General features: G+C 43.2%; 1 protein-coding gene across 5 annotated transcripts in view; it reads left to right on the top strand.

Moving 5' to 3' along the window:
- The window catches only part of LOC133544269 (nck-associated protein 5-like), a 323,916-nt gene that overhangs the window by 12,590 nt on the left and 289,580 nt on the right, over positions 1 to 21,746 (top strand). The window contains exon 1 of one of the 5 annotated variants that reach the window (XM_061889434.1): positions 2,029 to 2,263. The exons of the other annotated variants lie outside the window; for them this stretch is intronic. Coding sequence (XP_061745418.1) covers positions 2,228 to 2,263 — 36 coding nt within the window. The 5' untranslated portion in view covers positions 2,029 to 2,227. Of the gene's footprint in view, positions 1 to 2,028; positions 2,264 to 21,746 lie in introns of those variants that run through there. 5 annotated transcript variants of the gene reach the window in all.

The following is a 21,746-nucleotide window of genomic DNA, read 5'->3' on the forward strand; positions in this document are numbered from 1 at the left end:
ATGTTCTGACAAACATAAAAAAAAAAAACTAAAACATTTTGAAATGAAGGATGGATCTGAAATTGATGTAGACTCTGGAGATTTAAGCGTTAAATATAAAATATATGTATGCACACAATTATCATCATTTCATGACCCAAGCAAAACACTTTTTACACTTTTATACTGAAATAAACACAACTTATTTAATAAAAACATAGAAAAAACTACCAGCAGCGGTAAAGTTTACATCCATGAAGGAAAGAAGAAAGTGAATGAATGTTTATAACTGAATACATTTATTTGTATTTTTATGAATTAAGTAACAATTATGGCAACTTTCTTCCAAAACACAATATAGAATGTGAGATATAATAGGACAGTGCATAGGTTTATTTTATTTTTTCCATATGCTTGCAAAAATTTACCGTGGGACCCCATTTTTATGACTTGATGGGGTCCCATTTTGCAAATCCTTTTCAACCCATATTCAATCAATCAATGTTTATTTATATAGCCCCAAATCACAAATGTCTCAAAGGACTGCACAAATCATTACGACTACAACATCCTCGGAAGAACCCACAAAAGGGCAAGGAAAACTCACACCCAGTGGGCAGGGAGAATTCACATCCAGTGGGACGCCAGTGACAATGCTGACTATGAGAAACTTTGGAGAGGACCTCAGATGTGGGCAACCCCCCCTCTCTAGGGGACCGAAAGCAATGGATGTCGAGCGGGTCTAACATGATACTGTGAAAGTTCAATCCATAGTGGCTCCAACACAGCCGCGAGAGTTCAGTTCAAGCGGATCCAAGACAGCAGCGAGAGTCACGTCCACAGGAAACCATCTCAAGCGGAGGCGGATCAGCAGCGTAGAGATGTCCCCAACCGATACACAGACGAGCGGTCCATCCTGGGTCTCGACTCTGGACAGCCAGTACTTCATCCATGGTCATCGGACCGGACCCCCTCCACAAGGGAGGGGGGGACATAGGAGAAAGAAAAGAAGCGGCAGATCAACTGGTCTAAAAAGGAGGTCTATTTAAAGGCTAGAGTATACAGATGAGTTTTAAGGTGAGACTTAAATGCTTCTACTGAGGTAGCATCTCGAACTGTTACCGGGAGGGCATTCCAGAGTACTGGAGCCCGAACGGAAAACACTCTATAGCCCGCAGACTTTTTTTGGGCTTTAGGAATCACTAATAAGCCAATTGAATGCACTACAAACTCTATGATTTTGAATATCAAACTCATAAAATTTATTTTTTGTGCAAATAATAATTAACTTAAATACTGCCTCTGATTAGTGCTCGGGAAGCAGGTGAGCAGGCATTTTGTCCACCAGAGACAGGTGGACAAAACGAGTAACCAAGGAAACCAGACAAGATAGTGGAAAAAAACAGGAACTTAAAGAGTCCAAAGGACAAACAGCACATGGCCAAACAAAAACATGATCAACATTATTGGTTAGCTTCAGAATAACAATGTTATTAAAAAGAATAAGAGACTTATTATACTCTAAAAATGTTGGTCTTACTTAAAAATGCACGCATTTAGTTGTATTCAGTGTTAAAAAATATGATATATATATGAAATATATTTTGAAATATTTGGCTTTCATGGCTTTCTCAGCCAAAAAAGGTTCCCGACCCCTGCTCTAATGTATCTAATCTAATCTAATATGTGTCCTCTTTTTGGGATTTCACAACATGGTCAGCCTAGAACAGTGGAACCATTAGAACAACAAACTATTCATAACACAGACTGCACACGAGTGTCCCCTGGGGCGTACGGCATCATCTGTGTTTGCACTGTATGCACGTGCGTCCCCTCCGGCTGTCCCCGCCAGCGGCCTTGACCACCCCCCCCCCCCCCAACCCCACACCCCGGGGGCCCACGTGTACTTTTTCATTGATGACAGACCGCCTCAAAGGGCCCGCCTGTTGCACCAGCGTCCGTCTTTCAGGATGACATTGGGTGATATTGTCTTCAGGAAATCACCTGCTCAGCCCGGCCGGCTGGCGGGGGATGTGTCATGATGTGTTCGTGTTCGAGCCCGCGCAGAGGCAGCGCGCGTTGCACACTCAGGGAGAGAAAATGGTTTTAAATCCTGTTCGGCGTGTTTTAAAGCACGGGTTTTAATAGCAGGAGCCGCTCCCTTCATTTCTCACTAAAGCGCTTCCATAGGCGCCATAAACTGAAGGCTGGTGATCGACAAGGTGTTGAGGGGGCTAACCTGTCAGTCATGGCGTTGATATCCTACTTCACCGTCTTGCTGGAGGTAAGAAATCGAACTTACTGTACCTCGTTTTTTGTCTAAGATGTTCGTCCACCGACATAATTTTGGACTTTAAAAGCACTTAAAATAACTGCTGTTGTCACATCGCCTTGAACATGAAGCAGTATGTTTTTGTTCAAAAGCATCACATTCAATATCATTTCTGGGAAAAATAGGGATGATTAAATAATGCTGTATCGTTTGCTTTGGCAAAGTCATGTGAACGTTATTGTTATGGTTGAGTTTATTTAAGCTCTTTTAATGTTTTCAAACTACAAACCCCGTTTCCATATGAGTTGGGAAATTGTGTTTGATGTAAATATAAACGGAATACAATGATTTGCAAATCCTTTTCAACCAATATTCAATTTTCAACCCATATTCAGTTGAATGCACTACAAAGACAAGATATTTGATGCTCAAACTCATACATTTGATTTTTTTTTGCAAATAATAATTAACTTAGACATTCATGGCTGCAACACGTGACAAAGTAGTTGGGAAAGGGCATGTTCACAACTGTGTTACATCACCTTGTCTTTTAACAACCCTCAATAAACGTTTGGGAACTGAGGAAACTAATTGTTGAAGCTTTGAAAGTGGAATTCTGTACCATTCTTGTTTTATGTAGAGCGGTATAGCTCGGTTGGTAGAGTGGCCGTGCCGGCAACTTGGGGGTTGCAGGTTCGATTCCCACTTCCGCCATCCTAGTCACTGCCGTTGTGTCCTTGGGCAAAACACTTTACCCACCTGCTCCCAGTGCCACCCACACTGGTTTAAATGTAACTTAGATATTGGGTTTCACTATGTAAAGCGCTTTGAGTCACTAGAGAAAAGCGCTATATAAATATAATTCACTACACACTCCACTTCAGTCGTTCAACAGTCGTATTTTACGCTTCATAATGTGCTACACATTTTCGATGGGAGACAGGTCTGGACTACAGGCGGGCCAGGAAAGTACCCGCACTCTTTTATTACGAAGCCACACTGTTGTAACACGTCCTGAATGTGGCTTGGCATTGTCTTGCTGAAATAAGCAGGGGCGTCCACGAAAAAGACGGCGCTTAGATGGCAGCATATGTTGTTCCAAAACCTGTATGTACCTTTTCAGCATTGATGGTGCCTTTACAGATGTGTAAGTTACCCATGTCTTGGGCACTAATGCACCCCCATACCATCACAGATGCTGGCTTTTGAACTTTGCGTCGATAACAGTCTGGATGGTTCGCTTACCCTTTGGTCTGGATGACACAATGTTGAATATTTCCAAAAACAATTTGAAATGTGGACTCGTCAGACCACAGAAAACTTTTCCACTTTGCATCAGTCTATCTTAGATGATCTTGGGCCCAGAGAGGCCGGCAGCGTTTCTGGATGTTGTTGATAAATGGCTTTCGCTTTGCATAGTATAGCTTTAACGTGCACTTACAGCCTCCGCTTGGGATGGTTTCCTGCTGGCTCCGCTGTGAACGGGACTCTCGCTGCTGTGTTGGATCCGCTTTGGACTGGACTCTCGCGACTGTGTTGGATCCATTATGGATTGAACTTTCACAGTATCATGTTAGACCCGCTCGACATCCATTGCTTTCGTCCTCTCCAAGGTTCTCATAGTCATCATTGTCACCGACGTCCCACTGGGTCATTATTGTCACCGATGTCCCACTGGGTGTGAGTTTTCCTTGCCCTTATGTGGGCCTACCGAGGATGTCGTAGTGGTTTGTGCAGCCCTTTGAGACACTAGTGATTCAGGGCTATATAAGTAAACATTGATTGATTGATTGATGTAGCGACCAACTGTATTTAGTGACAGTGGTTTTCTGAAGTGATCCTGAGCCTATGTGGTGATATCCTTTAGAGATTGATGTCGGGTTTTGATACAGTGGTATCTGAGGGATCGAAGGTCACCGTCATTCAATGTTGGTTTCCGGCCATGCCGCTTACGTGGAGTTATTTCTCCGGATTCTCTGAACATTTTGATGATATAACGGAGCGTAGATGTTGAAATCCCTAAATTTCTTGCAATTGCACTTTGAGAAACGTTGTTCTTAAACTGTTTGACTATTTGCTCACGCAGTTGTGGACAAAGAGGTGTACCTCACCTTATCCTTGTGAATTTTTCGGGAAGCTGTTTTTATACCCAAACATGGCACCCACCTGTTCCCAAATAGCCTGCACACCTGTTCCAAATAAGTGTTCGATGAGTATTCCTCAACTTTATCAGTATTCATTGCCACCTTTCCCAACTTTTTTTTCACGTGTTGCTGGCATCAAATTCTAAAGTTAATGATTATTTGCAAAAAAAAAACATGTTTATCAGTTTGAACATCAAATATGTTGTCTTTGTAGCATATTCAACTGAATATGGGTTGAAAATGATTTGCAAATCATTGTATTCTGTTTAAGTGGAGGAGTTCAAGTACCTAGGAGTCTTGTTCACGAGTGAGGGAAGAGTGGATCGTGAGATCGACAGGCGGATCGGTGCGGCGTCTTCAGTAATGCGGACGTTGTACCGATCCGTTGTGGTGAAGAAGGAGCTGAGCCGGAAGGCAAAGCTCTCAATTTACCGGTCGATCTACGTTCCCATCCTCACCTCTGGTCATGAGCTTTGGGTCATGACCGAAAGGATAAGAAACCAGGGTACAAGCGGCCGAAATGAGTGTGGCGGGGCTCTCCCTTAGAGATAGGGTGAGAAGCTCTGTCATCCGGGAGGAACTCAAAGTAAAGCCGCTGCTCCTTCACATGGAGAGGAGCCAGATGAGGTGGTTCGGGCATCTGGTCAGGATGCCACCCGAACGCCTCCCTAGGGAGGTGTTTAGGGCACGTCCAACCGGTAGGAGGCCACGGGGAAGACCCAGGACACGTTGGGAAGACTATGTCTCCCGGCTGGCCTGGGAACGCCTCGGGATCCCCCGGGAAGAGCTAGACGAAGTGGCTGGGGAGAGGGAAGTCTGGGTTTCCCTGCTTAGGCTGCTGCCCCCGCGACCCGACCTCGGATAAGCGGAAGATGATGGATGGATGGATGGATTTTTGAACTAATTGGAGCTTTGAAAATAATTCATTATTTTTTGTCATTATTTTTTAGTTTTGAGCAATGGCAAAACAAATTAAAAATAAATAATCCGATTGATTGAAACTTGTAATTAGTAGATTGCACAGTACAGTACATATTCCGTACAATTGACCACTAAATGGTAACACCCCCAATATGTTTTTCAACTTGTTTAAGTCGGGGTCCACGTTAATCAATTCATGGTAAAGATGGTTTTTACATAGTAAAATAAAGACAGAAGAAAAAAAAAAGTCTGGGTTTCCCTGCTTAGGCTGTTGCCCTCGCGACCCGACCTCGGATAAGTGGAAGATGATGGATGGATGGATGGATGTATTCTGTTCATATTTACATCTAACACAATTTCCCAACTCATATGGAAACGGGGTTTGTAGTACCTTATATGATTCATTAGTACCAGGCTACTATATTATACAACCCTGCTCCATACAACAAGACTGAGTCACCAACTCGTGGAATTCTTTATTTGGGCGCTCGATTCCGTGGAAGGATTTGGGCGTACCGGTTTGTCAGGCGCAATGTTTGCTGTGGGATAATGAGGACACCACAGCACAGCGTGTTTACTGTTGCACAGAAACGAAGTATGAAGAAACAGGGTTTATTTAATCATCCCCCTTCTGAGTCCCAACAGCAATGCTGATGACAAAGATCCATGCGAACGATCAATGTCATCTACATAAAGTAACATTTTGCATGCGCCGCCCTTTATGAAATCTCCTTCAAAGGACACACCGTGAACCGTGGGCCTCTTATGGCTCCATAACTCATCTTTATGGTGATGTGCTCGTGGCGCTCGACGATTTCCTGGCGTGCTATCGCTCGCACTGGCCAGACATCAGAGCAGTGATTGGGATTTTATGAGGCGGACTGGGCCCCAGGTGAACACTTGGAATGGGGGGGGCGGGGACCGGATGACGCTCAGGCTCTGATTGTTTGGAGTCAGTGGTCAATGGTTGTCTTTGTCCGCGGCCGCGGTCGTCACTGATGGACAATTGTGGTGACCGGCGGGCAATCGAGCTGCGGCCCCGACATCCATCTGGTACTACAGCTGGCTTTTGATTGATTGATTGATACTTTTATTAGTAGATTGCACAGTACAGTACATATTCCGTACAATTGACCACTAAATGGTAACACCCGAATAGGTTTTTCAACTTGTTTAAGTCGGGGTCCACGTTAATCAATTCATGGTCTGGTCAGTTGGGGTCCATGTATCTAATCATCACAATCTCAGGTGATTTAACACCTGTCGTTTCATTTCTCAATCTCAAACATGTTGGAGCTTTGGGTTTTTTAGTGGAAATTAGTGGATTAATAAATGATAAATGATAAATGGGTTGTACTTGTATAGAGATTTAGATAAATAAAGTGTGTCTGGGGGCCGGAATATCTATTTTTAGGAATACTAATACACGTACTTGCCAACCTTGAGACATCCGATTTCGTGGTCGGGGGTGGGGCATGGTTGGGGGCGTGTTTAAGAGGGTAGGAGTATATTAACAGCTACAATACACCAAGTCAAGTATTTCATATATATATATATATATATATATATATATATATATATATATATATATATATATGGGGACGGTGTGGCGCAGTGGAAGAGTGGCCGTGCGCAACCCGAGGGTCCCTGGTTCAAATCCCACCTAGTACCAACCTCGTCACGTCCGTTGTGTCCTGAGCAAGACACTTCACCCTTGCTCCTGATGGGTGCTGGTTGGCGCCTTGCATGGCAGCTCCCTCCATCAGTGTGTGAATGGGTGAATGTGGAAGTAGTGTCAAAGCGCTTTGAGTACCTTGAAGGTAGAAAAGCGCTATACAAGTACAACCCATTTATCATTTACTTGTATGGAGATTTAGATAAATAAAGTGTGTCTGGGGGCCGGAATATCTATTTTTAGGAACACTAATACACGTACTTGCCAACCTTGAGACATCCGATTTCGTGGTCGGGGGTGGGGCATGGTTGGGGGCGTGTTTAAGAGGGGAGGAGTATATTTACAGCTACAATACACCAAGTCAAGTATTTCATATATATATATATATATATATATATATATATATATATATATATATATATATACATATGTACATATATATATATATATATATATATATATATATATATATATATATATATATATATATATATATATATATGTGTAAGAAATACTTGATGTTCAGTGAATTCTAGCTATATATATATCCATCCATCCATCCATTTTCTACCGCTTATTCCCTCTTGGGGTCGCGGGGGGCGCTGGCGCCTATCTCAGCTACAATCGGGCGGAAGGCGGGGTACACCCTGGACAAGTCGCCACCTCATCGCAGGGCCAACACAGATAGACAGACAACATTCACACTCACATTCAAACACTAGGGCCAATTTTAGTGTTGCCAATCATATATATATATATATATATATGGACCGCTCGCCTGTGTATCGGTTGGGGACATCTCTATGCTGCTGATCCGCCTCCGCTTGGGATGGTTTCCTGTGGACGGGACTCTCGCTGCTGTCTTGGATCCGCTTTGAACTGAACTCTCGCGGCTGTGTTGGAGCCACTATGGATTGAACTTTCACAGTATCATGTTGGACCCGCTCGACATCCATTGGTGGTATAGCTCGGTTGGTAGAGCGGCCGTGCCAGCAACTTGAGGGTTGCGGGTTTGAATCCCGCTTCTGCCATCCTAGTCACTGCCATTGTGTCCTTGGGCAAGACACTTTACCCACCTGCTCCCAGTGCCACCCACACTGGTTTAAATGTAAAAAAAAATTAGATATTGGGTTTCACTATGTAAAGCGCTTTGAGTCACTAGAGAAAAAGCGCTATATAAATATAATTCACTTCACTTCACATTGCTTTCGGTCCCCTAGAGGGGGGGCGGTTGCCCACATCTGAGGTCCTCTCCAAGGTTTCTCATAGTCAGCATTGTCACTGGCGTCCCACTGGATGTGAATTCTCCCTGCCCGCTGGGTGTGAGTTTTCCTTGCCCTTTTGTGGGTTCTTCCGAGGATGTCGTAGTCGTAATGATTTGTGCAGTCCTTTGAGACATTTGTGATTTGGGGCTATATAAATAAACATTGATTGATTGATATAAAAGAAATACTTGAATTTCAGTGTTCATTTATTTACACATATACACACACATATAACACTCATCTACGCATTGTTGAGTTAAGGGTTGAATTGTCCATCCTTGTTCTATTCTATGTCACTATTTTTCTTACCATATGCATGTAAAGTAGATGGCAGTACTGTCCTGTTTAAGAGTGTCACAACATTGCTATTTACGGCAGACAAACTGCTTTACGGTAGACGAAAACGTGACTGCTGTTGTTGTGTGTTGTTACCGCGCTGGGAGGACGTTAATCAAACTGCCTAACAATAAACCCGCGTAAGAAACCAAGAACTTGCCCTCGATCATTCTACAGTTATAACGTCATTGGGCAGACACGCTGTTTGTATTGTGGGAAAGTGGACGTGAAAACAGGCTGTCCTCACTCAGGTCCGCATGGAGAATTTCGGGAGATTTTCGGGAGAAAATTTGTCCGGGAGAGGCGCTGAATTTCGGGAGTCTCCCGGAAAATTCGGGAGGCTTGGCAAGTATGTTAATACAAAACCTCACAATAGTGATTGAAAGCTAAAAGAACGGAATGGAATTTTACTTTTTTTTTTTTTTTTTACTGAATGAGACACCCAGAATATGCGTGAAAATAAAGAATGTGGGATTTACATTATTAAGTATGAATATTGACAACATATTTTACAATCAAATGAAACACAACCAAAATGCAACAAACACAGTGGAAAAAAAACCCCCACCTACAATCTGAAATATCTCATAGTGACCATAGTAAGTTATTGGATGACCTTAGTAACTAATTAGATGACCATAGTAACTAATTACATGACCATAGTAACTAGTATATGATGCAGATTCCAAGCATTTAAAGACTTAATATAGTTCAGGGGTCGGCAACCCGTGGCTCTAGAGCAGCATGCGGCTCTTTAGCGCCGCCCTAGTGGCTCTCTGGAGCTTTTTCAAAAATGTATGAAAAATAGAAAAAGATGAGGAGAAAAAAATACATATTTTTTGTTTTAATATGGTTTCTATAGGAGGAAAACCATGACACAAACCTCCCTAATTGTTATAAAGCACACTGTTTGTATTAAACATGCTTCGCTGATTCGAGTATTTGGCGAGCGCCGTTTTGTCCTACTAACTTTGGCGGTCTTTGAACTCACCGTAGTTTGTTTACATGGACAACTTTCTCCGACTTTCTAAGACGTGTTTTATGCCACTTCTTTTTCTGTCTCATTTTGTCCACCAAATTTATAATGTTGTGCGTGAATACAGTTTTGTTGACGTTATTGACTTGTGTGGAGTGCTAATCAGACATATTTGGTCACTGCATGACTGCAAGCTAATCGATGCTAACATGCTATTTAGACTAGCTGTATGTATATATTGCATCATTATGCTTCATTTGTAGCTTTATTTGAGCTCATTAGGTTCCCTTTAAATCCTCTATCTGCATGTAATATGGCTTTTAACTTTTTGCGGCTCCAGACAGGTTTGTTTTTGTATTTTTGGTCAAAATATGTCTCTTTCAACATTTTAGGTTGCCGACCCTGGTATAGTTGAAGACTTCTGGTCATTAGAAAACATCATAATGGCAGCTACACTTTCCATCTTAAACATCAAAAACAATTATTTGGGAATGTCCGGGGTGCCAGATTGAAAAGCTTTGCCCAGGTCTGCTCTACCTAGACCGGGGGGTCAGTAACCCACGGCTCTTTAGCGCCCCCCTAGTGGGTCCCTGGACCTATAAAAGCAACCGTGTGAGAATGTATACTCGAATATCACAATATACCGTATTTCCTTGAATTGTCGCCGGGGCGTTAATTAATTTAAAACCTCTTCTCACTCCGGCGCTTACCAAAGGCATGCGGTAAATTTAGGCCTGCGCCTAAAAATTTGAGTGTGATGTAAGGATACCATCATGAAAAGCACATTTAATTAAAAAAAACGTTATTATGGTCTTACCTTTACTTATAAATGAAGTCCATGCGCAGCTCCTTCTGATCAAAAGCATCGATAACTTGTTTATAGAAGTCTTCCTTATCTTTCTTCAGTTTTAAAAATCTCTCTTTCTCCATTTGAGATCTTCCTTTATTGCGTCCTGCTTCGATTGAAAGTCCAGTTTAGAATACTGTTTTATTTTAGATATGTAATCCTCCATGTTAAAAGTGCAAGCACGCACTGCTCACTCTTGCTGCTTGTTGTCACTTCTTCTGCAGCCGAGTTGTCGCAAGAAGGATCACTAGCGCCCTCTACCACCAGGAGACGGGAGTCATTTTTGACTCATATTTGACACACGCAGCTACGGTATATTAATAAAACATATCTGCTTACTGTTCTTTTTAGCATATTCAATAGCTTGGCCCTTAAATCCTACTGAATAGCTCTTAATCTTCTTCCCTTTATGCGATTTCAAATGATTAAAATCAGCCTCCTCCATTTGGAAGATGATGACAGGTGAAGTGTCACTCGTGACGTGACGAGTTTGACCCTGCGGAAATTCTAGACATGCGCTAATAAAAATAATATTTTGCGCTAATTATTTTGCGAAACGAGTTTGAACCGGCAGTAATTCTAGGCAGACGCTTACTATATACCCGGCAGGCCATAAAGGAAATACGGTATATCGATATATCGCCCAGCCCTATGCCGACCCCTGACCTAGACAGAGCACACGACTTCCAGCGGGGCCAACCTGGAAAGACTTACACTCGCCTATCTTTACGATATACCCCGTGTATGTTTTACGGCTCGCCACGGCGACTCGTTATGCAGGTTTGGCCGCCTCCCATAAATAATGCACCCCATGTGGTCGGTGAAACTTGTGACCTACAAGGGGAACAATGCAGAATGACCCAGTGTGGCGCACAATACCGCGGCAAAGAGCTCATGCTGAAAGTAATGTTTTCAGGGGGCAGAGGGGATCGGATGGGCGAGCCATTGTAAACCCTCAGAATGAAGCTTCTACCCCACTTCAATCGAACGCCGCTTGAGAAATGGCTTCCAGAAGCTTCAGAGAATGGGAGCGTAATCGTTAGAAAGAGCTGGGGTTGGGTGGGGGGGAGGTGGGGTTGCCCGAGATAAAAAGGGTTAGCTGAGTAAACATGTAGTAATCATAGAACGGGGTTGTTATTGTAAGAGCAAATAGCTGGCCTAAGCAAAGGAAGTTCAGGTCCTTGGAACGGCATTTTCCCACTGCGGCGCCGTCGTCATATCCCGATTTAGACGCGTTGACAGTCAGAAAACAAACAAAAGTTCCTAAATCCGGATAGTTGTTTATCAATGCAGCCGAAGACAGTCGAAGCTTCAATGAAACGTGCGAGCTCCAGACCCCAAAAGACTGATGTCACTCCGTCTGAGAGGCTTAATCAGAACCAGCGCTCATGTCAAATCACTCGCCGGGCGCGCATCTGGAAGAAATAAAAAGCGTGTAGCTGCTAAAAATAAGACTGCGCTGGAGAAGATAACAAGGATTTAGTGCCATTAACTGTGTAAATACAGCTCGCATCTGGCTGTGGATTCACACCGGAATTCCAAGCCCGCGATGACGGCCCTTTTTAAAGGGGAACATTATCACAATTTCAAAAGGGTTAAAAACAATAAAAATCAGTTCCCGGTGGCTTGTTGTATTTTTTGAAGTTTTTTTCAAAATTTTACCGGTCTCGGAATATCCCTAAATAAAGCTATAAAATGCCTTACTTTCGCTATCTTCGAAATCACTATCCATTTCCCTGTGACGTCACACAGTGCTGCCAATACAAACAAACAACGGGAATACCACAGCAAGATATAGCGACATTAGCTGGGATTCAAACTCGGATTTCAGCGACTTAAGCGATTCAACAGATTACGCATGTATTGAAACAGATGGTTGGAGTATGAAAGTATTGAAGAAGAAACTGAAGCTATTGACGCTATTCATAGCCATAGCATGGCCGAATAGCTGCGTTAGCATCGGCGGTAAAATGTGCGGACCAAACGATCGGGACTTTCGCATCTTTTGACACTGGAGCAACTTAAATCCGTCGATTGGTAAGTGTTTGTTTCGCATTAAATGTGGGTGGAAGGAAACGTAATATAGTTGCAAATGCATCTGCAGGTTATCCATACATCTCTGTGCCATGCTTGCTTTAGCACCGCCGGTAAATAGCATGTTAGCATCGATTAGCGTAGCATGTTAGCATCGATTAGCTGGCAGTCAATATCAACAAAACTCACTTTTGTGATTTCGTTGACTATCGTTGCAAATGCATATGCAGGTTATCCATACATCTCTGTGCCATGTCTGTCTTAGCATCGCCGGTAAAATGTGGAGACACTCTGGTACATTCAACGGGGGTCTGGCGGCAGACTTCTTGCCAGTGGTGCAACTTGAATCCATCCCTGTTAGTGTTGTTACACCCTCCGACAACACACCGACGAGGCATGATGTCTCCAAGGTTCCAAAAAATAGTCAAAAAAACGGAAAATAACAGAGCTGAGACCCGGTGTTTGTAATGTGAAAATGCAAATGGTGGGTGTGTTACCTCGGCGACGTCACATTCTGGCGTCATCGCTTCCAGCGCGATAAACAGAAAGGCGTTTAATTCGCCAAAATTCACCCATTTAGAGTTCGGAAATCGGTTAAAAAAATAGATGGTCTTTTTTCTGCACCATCAAGGTATATATTGACGCTTACATAGGTCTGCTGATAATGTTCCCCTTTAAGTATTTCACGCCGCTGACTTAGCAGGACCCGCTTTGTGCAAAGACGGATGGATGTGACGCGCACGTGAAGATGGGAAACGCAGGTCGAAAACAAAAAAAGAAAACCTTGCGCCAAAGAAAGAAAACCAGAACATGCATTATTCAACATGGAAGGGTCACTGAGGACGTTGTTATTTACAGCTGGGCCTGGGGGGTAAAGTGGGGGTGTGGGCAGAATGAACCCCGGTGGTCTTTTGGGTGTTTTCCATTCGCATGTTCAAACCTTTTGGACCAGCCTGTTGTGCACACCTGAGGGTGGAACCCCCCTCCTCCACAGTCTGCAGCAAAAAGACGAGAAATTATTCATGACCTAGGGCTGGGCGATTAAGCCTTTTTTTAATATCTCAATATTTTTAGGCCAGATTGCGATACACCAAATATATCTCCTTATTTTGCCTTAGCCTTGAATGAACACTTGATGCATAAAATCACAGCAGTATGATGATTAAAACATTCTTCTTCACACTGCATTAATATATGCTCGTTTTAAAATTTCATGCAGAGAAGGAAATCACAATTAAGTCAATTGACCAATTTATTCAACAGTTATTAAGCAAACATTCAAGTCATTTCCAAAACAGAAAGTGCAAGATTGTCAGAGACATTTTAAAACAAGCTATGAGTGCACTTTTGTGCATGATGTCACTAAGAAGACATATCAAAACCACATTAATTTAAAGTGCAGTTTTTCTACAGAACGCCACTACAATAGTTTTAAACAAATAAAGTGCACTTTTGTGCATGATGTCACACACGATATTTCAATAACTGTCAAATAAAAAATGAGCTGCATAATAGGAAATTAAGTATTGTTCGTCCTTCGCTATGTGGTAGGTTACTGCGGACATTATCTCCTTTTGTTGTTGTGACATTCGCTTGCTGTCGTCGTGCGGGTTCCACAGACCACCAAGGAAGGACATCTTTTTGCGCAGGTTTGACTCTTTTATTTTTCAATAAAGGCAGTCTTTTGCGCCGTCGTCGCTCTTCAGTGTCTCGCTCTCCGTCTCTCGCTCTCAGGTCCGCTCTTTAGTCGGCAGCGTCTCCGTCTCTCGTGTCTTGCTCTCTCTTGCTTCTCGGTCGCTGTTGCCGGATCTCCTACTCCTCCTTTGATCTCTCCTTCGTCTCCCCTTTTATACATCATAAGGAGAAATGTTGATTGTTTGCCGGTGCGCTCCCGGCATTCTCTGCCTCCTTGCCGCCATCTTCGGCCCGTCGGCTCCGCCTCGCCACAGTTGTTGACTATTTTTTTCATACGGTGTTGCTCTGGAAATGTTTGCCTGGGCATTTTGATGGTGTGGACGTGTAGGCACCGAATGCAGATGTTGACATGCGGAATAAGCATTCTTCGTTCTCTAGCAGGTGACTTTTCAAAGGATGCTACATATTTGCAGTAACGCTTTTGCCCCACGCTTGACAAATTACGGTTGTCTGTTCGACATCCTCCCGCTTGAAGCCAAACCACCGCCAGACGATGGACCCCCTGCTTTTTTTGGGGGGGAATTAATTTTTCCTTCATTTGTTACCAGGGGCGCACCTTCTTCCTCTCGTATTACCACTCGCATGGATCCGCTAGCATCACAGCGAACGTTACCCATGCCGCTACCTCTCTGCTCCGCGAGGGCGTATACATGCGTGACGTATGACGTGACGGTTTGTGACGTATGTCAGAAGGTGCGCTTGCTGTCCGTGAGGAGATACAAGGAGTGGAAAGAGCCTGCCGTGTAATGCCAGCAGCTAAAAGCAACTGCGTGAGAACGTAAACTCCTCCTGCTGGCCCCACTATGGACTGGACTCTCACTATTATGTTAGATCCACTATGGACTGGACTCTCACTATTATGTTAGATCCACTATGGACTGGACTCTCACTATTATGTTAGATCCACTATGGACTGGACTCTCACTATTATGTTAGATCCAGTATGGACTGGACTGTCATACTATTATGTTAGATCCACTATGGACTGGACTCTCACTATTATGTTAGATCCACTATGGACTGGACTCTCACTAATATGTTAGATTTACTATGGACTGGACTCTCCCACTATTATGTTAGATCCACTATGGAATGGACTCTCACTATTATGTTAGATCCACTATGGACTGGACTCTCACACTATTATGTTAGATCCACTATGGACTAGACTCTCTCACTATTATGTTAGATCCACTATGGACTGGACTCTCCCACTATTATGTTAGATCCACTATGGAATGGACTCTCACACTATTATGTCAGATCCACTATGGACTGGACTCTCACACTATTATGTTGGATCCACTATGGACTGGACTCTCACTATTATGTCAGATCCACTATGGACTGGACTCTCAAACTATTATGTTAGATCCACTATGGACTGGACTCTCACACTATTATTTTAGATCCACTATGGACTGGACTCTCACTATTATGTCAGATCCACTATGGACTGGACTCTCACTATTATGTTAGATCCACTATGGACTGGACTCTCACACTATTATGTTAGATCCACTATGGACTGGATTCTCACTATTATGTTAGATCCACTATGGACTGGACTCTCACTATTATGTTAGATCCACTATGGACTGGACTCTCACACTATTATGTTAGATCCACTATGGACTGGATTCTCACTATTATGTTAGATCCACTATGGACTGGACTCTCACTATTATGTTAGATCCACTATGGACTGGATTCTCACTATTATGTTAGATCCATTATGGACTGGACTCTCACTATTATGTTAGATCCACTATGGACTGGACTCTCACTATTATGTTATATCCACTATGGACTGGACTCTCACTATTATGTTAGATCCACTATGGAATGGACTCTCACACTATTATGTTAGATCCACTATGGACTAGACTCTCTCACTATTATGTTAGATCCACTATGGACTGGACTCTCACACTATTATGTCAGATCCACTATGGACTGGACTCTCACACTATTATGTTGGATCCACTATGGACTGGACTCTCACTATTATGTCAGATCCACTATGGACTGGACTCTCAAACTATTATGTTAGATCCACTATGGACTGGACTCTCACACTATTATTTTAGATCCACTATGGACTGGACTCTCACTATTATGTCAGATCCACTATGGACTGGACTCTCACTATTATGTTAGATCTACTATGGACTGGACTCTCCCACTGTTATGTTAGATCCACTATGGACTGGACTCTCACTATTATGTTAGATCCACTATGGACTGGACTCTCACTATTATGTTAGATCCACTATGGACTGGACTCTCACTGTTATATTAGATCCACTATGGACTGGACTTTCACTATTATGTTAGATCCACTATGGACTGGACTCTCACTATTATGTTAGATCCACTATGGACTGGACTCTCACTATTATGTTAGATCCACTATGGATTGGACTCTCACAATATTATGTGGTTGCCCACATAAGCGGTCCTCTCCAAGGTTTCTCATAGTCCTTCACATCGACGTCCCACTGGGGTGAGTTTTTCCTTGCCCTTATGTGGGCTCTGTACCGCGGATGTCATTGTGACTTGTGCAGCCCATTGAGACACTTGTGATTTAGGGCTATATAAGTAAATTGATTTGATACTGGAATATCAAAATATGGTCATTTTCTACATCGCACAGAGACAAACCCGCGATACATCGAGTATATTCGATATATCGCCCAGCCCCATCATGACCCTGAGATAAATCACAGCTCTCAATCCCGTCCTTGAGGCCATAGGTCACCACAACCCATCCCGTTCTCATCATTATTCGTATATTACAATCTCATTCCCGAGAATGGAAAGACAGCCTGCATTTCAGATCTCTGTCAGCCGTGACAAGATGAGTGGCGCAGGTGTGCAAACCTGCCGAGTCCTATACCCACAATTCCCTTCAATCTCAGGGAATTGGAGAAATCAGGCGCAGACATGAACGTATAAGCAGCCTCCACATGTGCCTCACATCTGGGTGGACCCGCTCGGCGCTTGAAGGGACTGACGGTAAATCATCTCCAGCCTCAAGGAGACACAAGTTACAATCAAGCACAGTTGGGAATTACCCGGCAAGGAGACACACTGGGAGTCCTGATTGTGGCTGCTACCGGGTGTCGTTTTCACACACCAACCCCCATTTATCCTATTATTTATTCTTACTCTGCTCAGGGTGGCAAAGAACTGTGGCCTACCGTAGCTAACGTCAGGTCCGGATGCAGACTACACCCTGAACCGGTTGCCAGTTGTTCATCAGGAACCAACAGTCTTAACCTTTCCATGCTCACATTCACACTGTTAAAGGCGGACATTATTTTTCAGCCCCATCCAAGCTATAAGTAGTCTGCTTTAATCGCATAATTACACAGTATTCTGGACATCTGTGTTGCTGAATCTTTTGCAATTTTTTCAATTAATAATGGAGACGTCAAAGAAGAAAGATGTAGGTGGGAAGCGGTGTATTGCGGCTGCCTTTAGCAACACAAACACAGCCGGTGTTTCCTTGTTTACATTCTCGAAGGCTAGGGAACAGAGCGGTCAAGCGAACATGGTTCCAGACCACATGTCAACCGGCAGGTTTCGGTGAAAAAATTGTAGTAATAAATTGGCTCTTACCGTAGACATGAGCGGAGCTCTCTTGCCTCTTCCCACCGGAGACACTGGCGGTCACCACACCCGTGGCCACACCCCTTCGACTTTCAGGTACCATATAATCTCACTAAAACACTGGTAACACAATAGGCAGATAAGTGTTTTTTCCAGAATTATCCTAATAAATGTGTCTAATAACATCCACTGCCCACTGCCCTGTCTTTTTTATTTATTTTTTTATTTTTCTAGTCCTTCACGATCGTTTATTTTTTCCTCTCGCTTGCACTTTTAACATGGAGGATTACATATCTAAAATGAAATAGTTTTCTAAACCGGACTTCAATCGAAGCAGGAGGTGATAACGGAAGATTTCCATCGAGACAAACATATTTTTAAAACTGGAGAAAGATAAGGAAGACTTTTGTAAACAAGTTATCGATGCTTTTGATCAGAAGGAGCTCCGCATGGACTTCATTTATAAGTAAAGGTAAGACCATAATAATGTTTTTTTTTTGATTAAATGTGCTTTTCATGATGGTATCCTTACATCACACTCAAATTTATAAGCGACAGGCCTAAATTTACCGCATGCCTTTGGTAAACACCGGAGTGAGAAGAGGTTTTAAATTAATTAGCGCCCCGGCGGCAATACGAGGAAATACGGTATTTGCAATTCTTCTCCAAGACGATAAGGGCCGGTGTTTCCTGCAGTTCTGGGAAAGAGCGCTCTACAGGTATCAATCAATCAATCAATGTTTATTTATATAGCCCCAAATCACAAATGTCTCAAAGGACTGCACAAATCATTACGACTACAACATCCTCGGAAGAACCCACAAAAGGGCAAAGAAAACTCACACCCAGTGGGCAGGGAGAATTCACATCCAGTGGGACGCCAGTGACAATGCTGACTATGAGAAACCTTGGAGAGGACCTCAGATGTGGGCAACCCCCCCTCTCTAGGGGACCGAAAGCAATGGATGTCGAGCGGGTCTAACATGATGCTGTGAAAGTTCAATCCATAGTGGCTCCAACACAGCCGCGAGAGTTCAGTTCAAACGGATCCAAGACAGCAGCGAGAGTCCCGTCCACAGGAAACCATCTCAAGCGGCGGCGGATCAGCAGCGTAGAGATGTCCCCAACCGATACACAGGCCAGCGGTCCATCCTGGGTCTCGGCCCTGGACAGCCAGTACTTCATCCATGGTCATCGGACCGGACCCCCTCCACAAGGGAGGGGGGGACATAGGAGAAAAACAAAAGAAACGGCAGATCAACTGGCCTAAAAAGGGAGTCTATTTAAAGGCTAGAGTATACAGATGAGTTTTAAGGTGAGACTTAAATGCTTCTACTGAGGTAGCATCTCGAACTGTTACCGAGAGGGCATTCCAGAGTACTGGAGCCCGAACGGAAAACGCTCTATAGCCCGCAGACTTTTTTTGGGCTCTGGGAATCACTAATAAGCCGGAGTCTTTTGAAGGCAGATTTCTTGCCGGGACATATGGTACAATACAATCGGCAAGATAGGCTGGAGCTAAACCGTGTAGTATTTTATACGTAAGTAGTAAAACCTTAAAGTCACATCTTAAGTGCACAGGAAGCCAGTGCAGGTGAGCCAGTACAGGCGTAATGTGATCAAACTTTCTTGTTCTTGTCAAAAGTCTAGCAGCCGCATTTTTTACCAACTGTAATCTTTTAATGCTAGACATGGGGAGACCCGAAAATAATACGTTACAGTAATCGAGACGAGACGTAACAAACGCATGGATAATGATCTCGGCGTCTTTAGTGGACAGAATGGAGCGAATTTTTGCGATATTACGGAGATGAAAGAAGGCCGTTTTAGTAACTTTTTTAATGTGTGACTCAAAGGAGAGAGTTGGGTCGAAGATAATACCCAGATTTTTTGCCGAGTCACCTCGTTTTATTATTTGGTTGTCAAATGTTGAAGTTGTATTATTAAATAGAGGTCCGTGTCTAGCTGGACCAATAATCAGCATTTCCGTTTTTTTGGCGTTAAATTGCAAAAAGTTAGCGGACATCCATTGTTTAATTTCATTAAGACACGCTTCCAACTGACTACAGTCCGGCGTGTTGGTCAGCTTTAGGGGCATGTAGAGTTGGGTGTCACCAGCATAGCAGTGAAAGCTAATACCGTATTTGCGTATGACGTCACCCAGCGGCAGCATGTAGATGCTGAAGAGTACAGGGCCAAGGACCGAACCCTGGGGAACTCCACACGTTACCTTAACATAGTCCGAGGTCACACTGTTATGGGAGACGCACTGCATCCTATCAGTAAGATAAGAGTTAAACCAAGACAGGGCTGAGTCTGACATACCAATTCGTGTTTTGATACGCTATAATAAAATATTATGATCGACGGTATCGAAAGCAGCGCTAAGATCGAGGAGCAGCAACATAGATGACGCATCATAGTCCATCGTTAGCAAGAGATCATTAGTCAATTTTGCGAGAGCTGTCTCAGTCGAGTGATTTGCCCTGAAACCGGATTGAAAGGTTTCACATTGATTGTTAAACGCTAAGTGTTCATTTAGCTGCTCTGCAACAATTTTTTCAAGGATTTTTGAAATAAAGGGAAGGTGAGACACCGGTCGGTAGTTTACCATGAGGTCAGGATCGAGGTTAGGTCTTTTAAGGAGAGGATGAATAACCGCTTTTTTGAATGCTAGGGGAACAGTGCCCGAGGAAAGTGATAAGTTTATAATATTTAGCACTGATGGACCTAATAATACAAAAAGCTCCTTGATAAGTTTCCCAGGAAGTGGGTCAAGTAAACATGTTGTTGGTTTTATTCCATTTACACGTTGTAACAATTCTTCTAATGTTACTTCATCAAAACGAGAGAAACTAAACAGCCGCATTTTGTACCAACTGTAATCTTTTAATGCTAGACATGGGGAAACCCGAAAATAATACGTTACAGTAATCGAGACGAGACGTAACAAACGCATGGATAATGATCTCGGCGTCTTTAGTGGACAGAATGGAGCGAATTTTAGCGATATTACGGAGATGAAAGAAGGCCGTTTTAGTAACGCTTTTAATGTGTGACTCAAAGGAGAGAGTTGGGTCGAAGATAATACCCAGATTTTTTACCGAGTCACCTTGTTTTATTATTTGGTTGTGAAATGATAAAGTTGTATTATTAAATAGAGGTCCGTGTCTAGCTGGACCGATAATCAGCATTTCCGTTTTTTTGGCGTTAAGTTGCAAAAAGTTAGCGGACATCCATTGTTTAATTTCATTAAGACACGCCTCCAACTGACTACAGTCCGGCGTGTTGGTCAGCTTTAGGGGCATGTAGAGTTGGGTGTCATCAGCATAACAGTGAAAGCTAACACCGTATTTGCGTATGACGTCACCCAGCGGCAGCATGTAGATGCTGAAGAGTACAGGGCCAAGGACCGAACCCTGGGGAACTCCACACGTTACCTTAACATAGTCCGAGGTCACATTGTTATGGGAGACGCACTGCATCCTATCAGTAAGATAAAAGTTAAACCAAGACAGGGCTGAGTCTGACATACCAATTCGTGTTTTGATACGCTCTAATAAAATATTATGATCGACGGTATCGACAGCAGCGCTAAGATCGAGGAGCAGCAACATAGATGACGCATCAGAGTCCATCGTTAGCAATAGATCATTAGTCAATTTTGCGAGGGCTGTCTCAGTCGAGTGATTTGCCCTGAAACCGGATTGAAAGGTTTCACATAGATTGTTAAACGCTAAGTGCTCTGCAACAATTTTTTCAAGGATTTTCGAAATAAAGGGAAGGTGAGACACCGGTCGGTAGTTTACCATGAGGTCAGGATCGAGGTTAGGTCTTTTAATAAGAGGATGAATAACCGCTTTTTTGAATGCTAGGGGAACAGTGCCCGAGGAAAGTGATAAGTTTATAATATTTAGCACTGATGGACCTAATAATACAAAAAGCTCCTTGATAAGTTTCCCAGGAAGTGGGTCAAGTAAACATGTT

Source organism: Nerophis ophidion, linkage group LG27 (assembly GCF_033978795.1).
Source record: "Nerophis ophidion isolate RoL-2023_Sa linkage group LG27, RoL_Noph_v1.0, whole genome shotgun sequence".
Classification (NCBI taxonomy): Eukaryota; Metazoa; Chordata; class Actinopteri; order Syngnathiformes; family Syngnathidae; genus Nerophis; species Nerophis ophidion.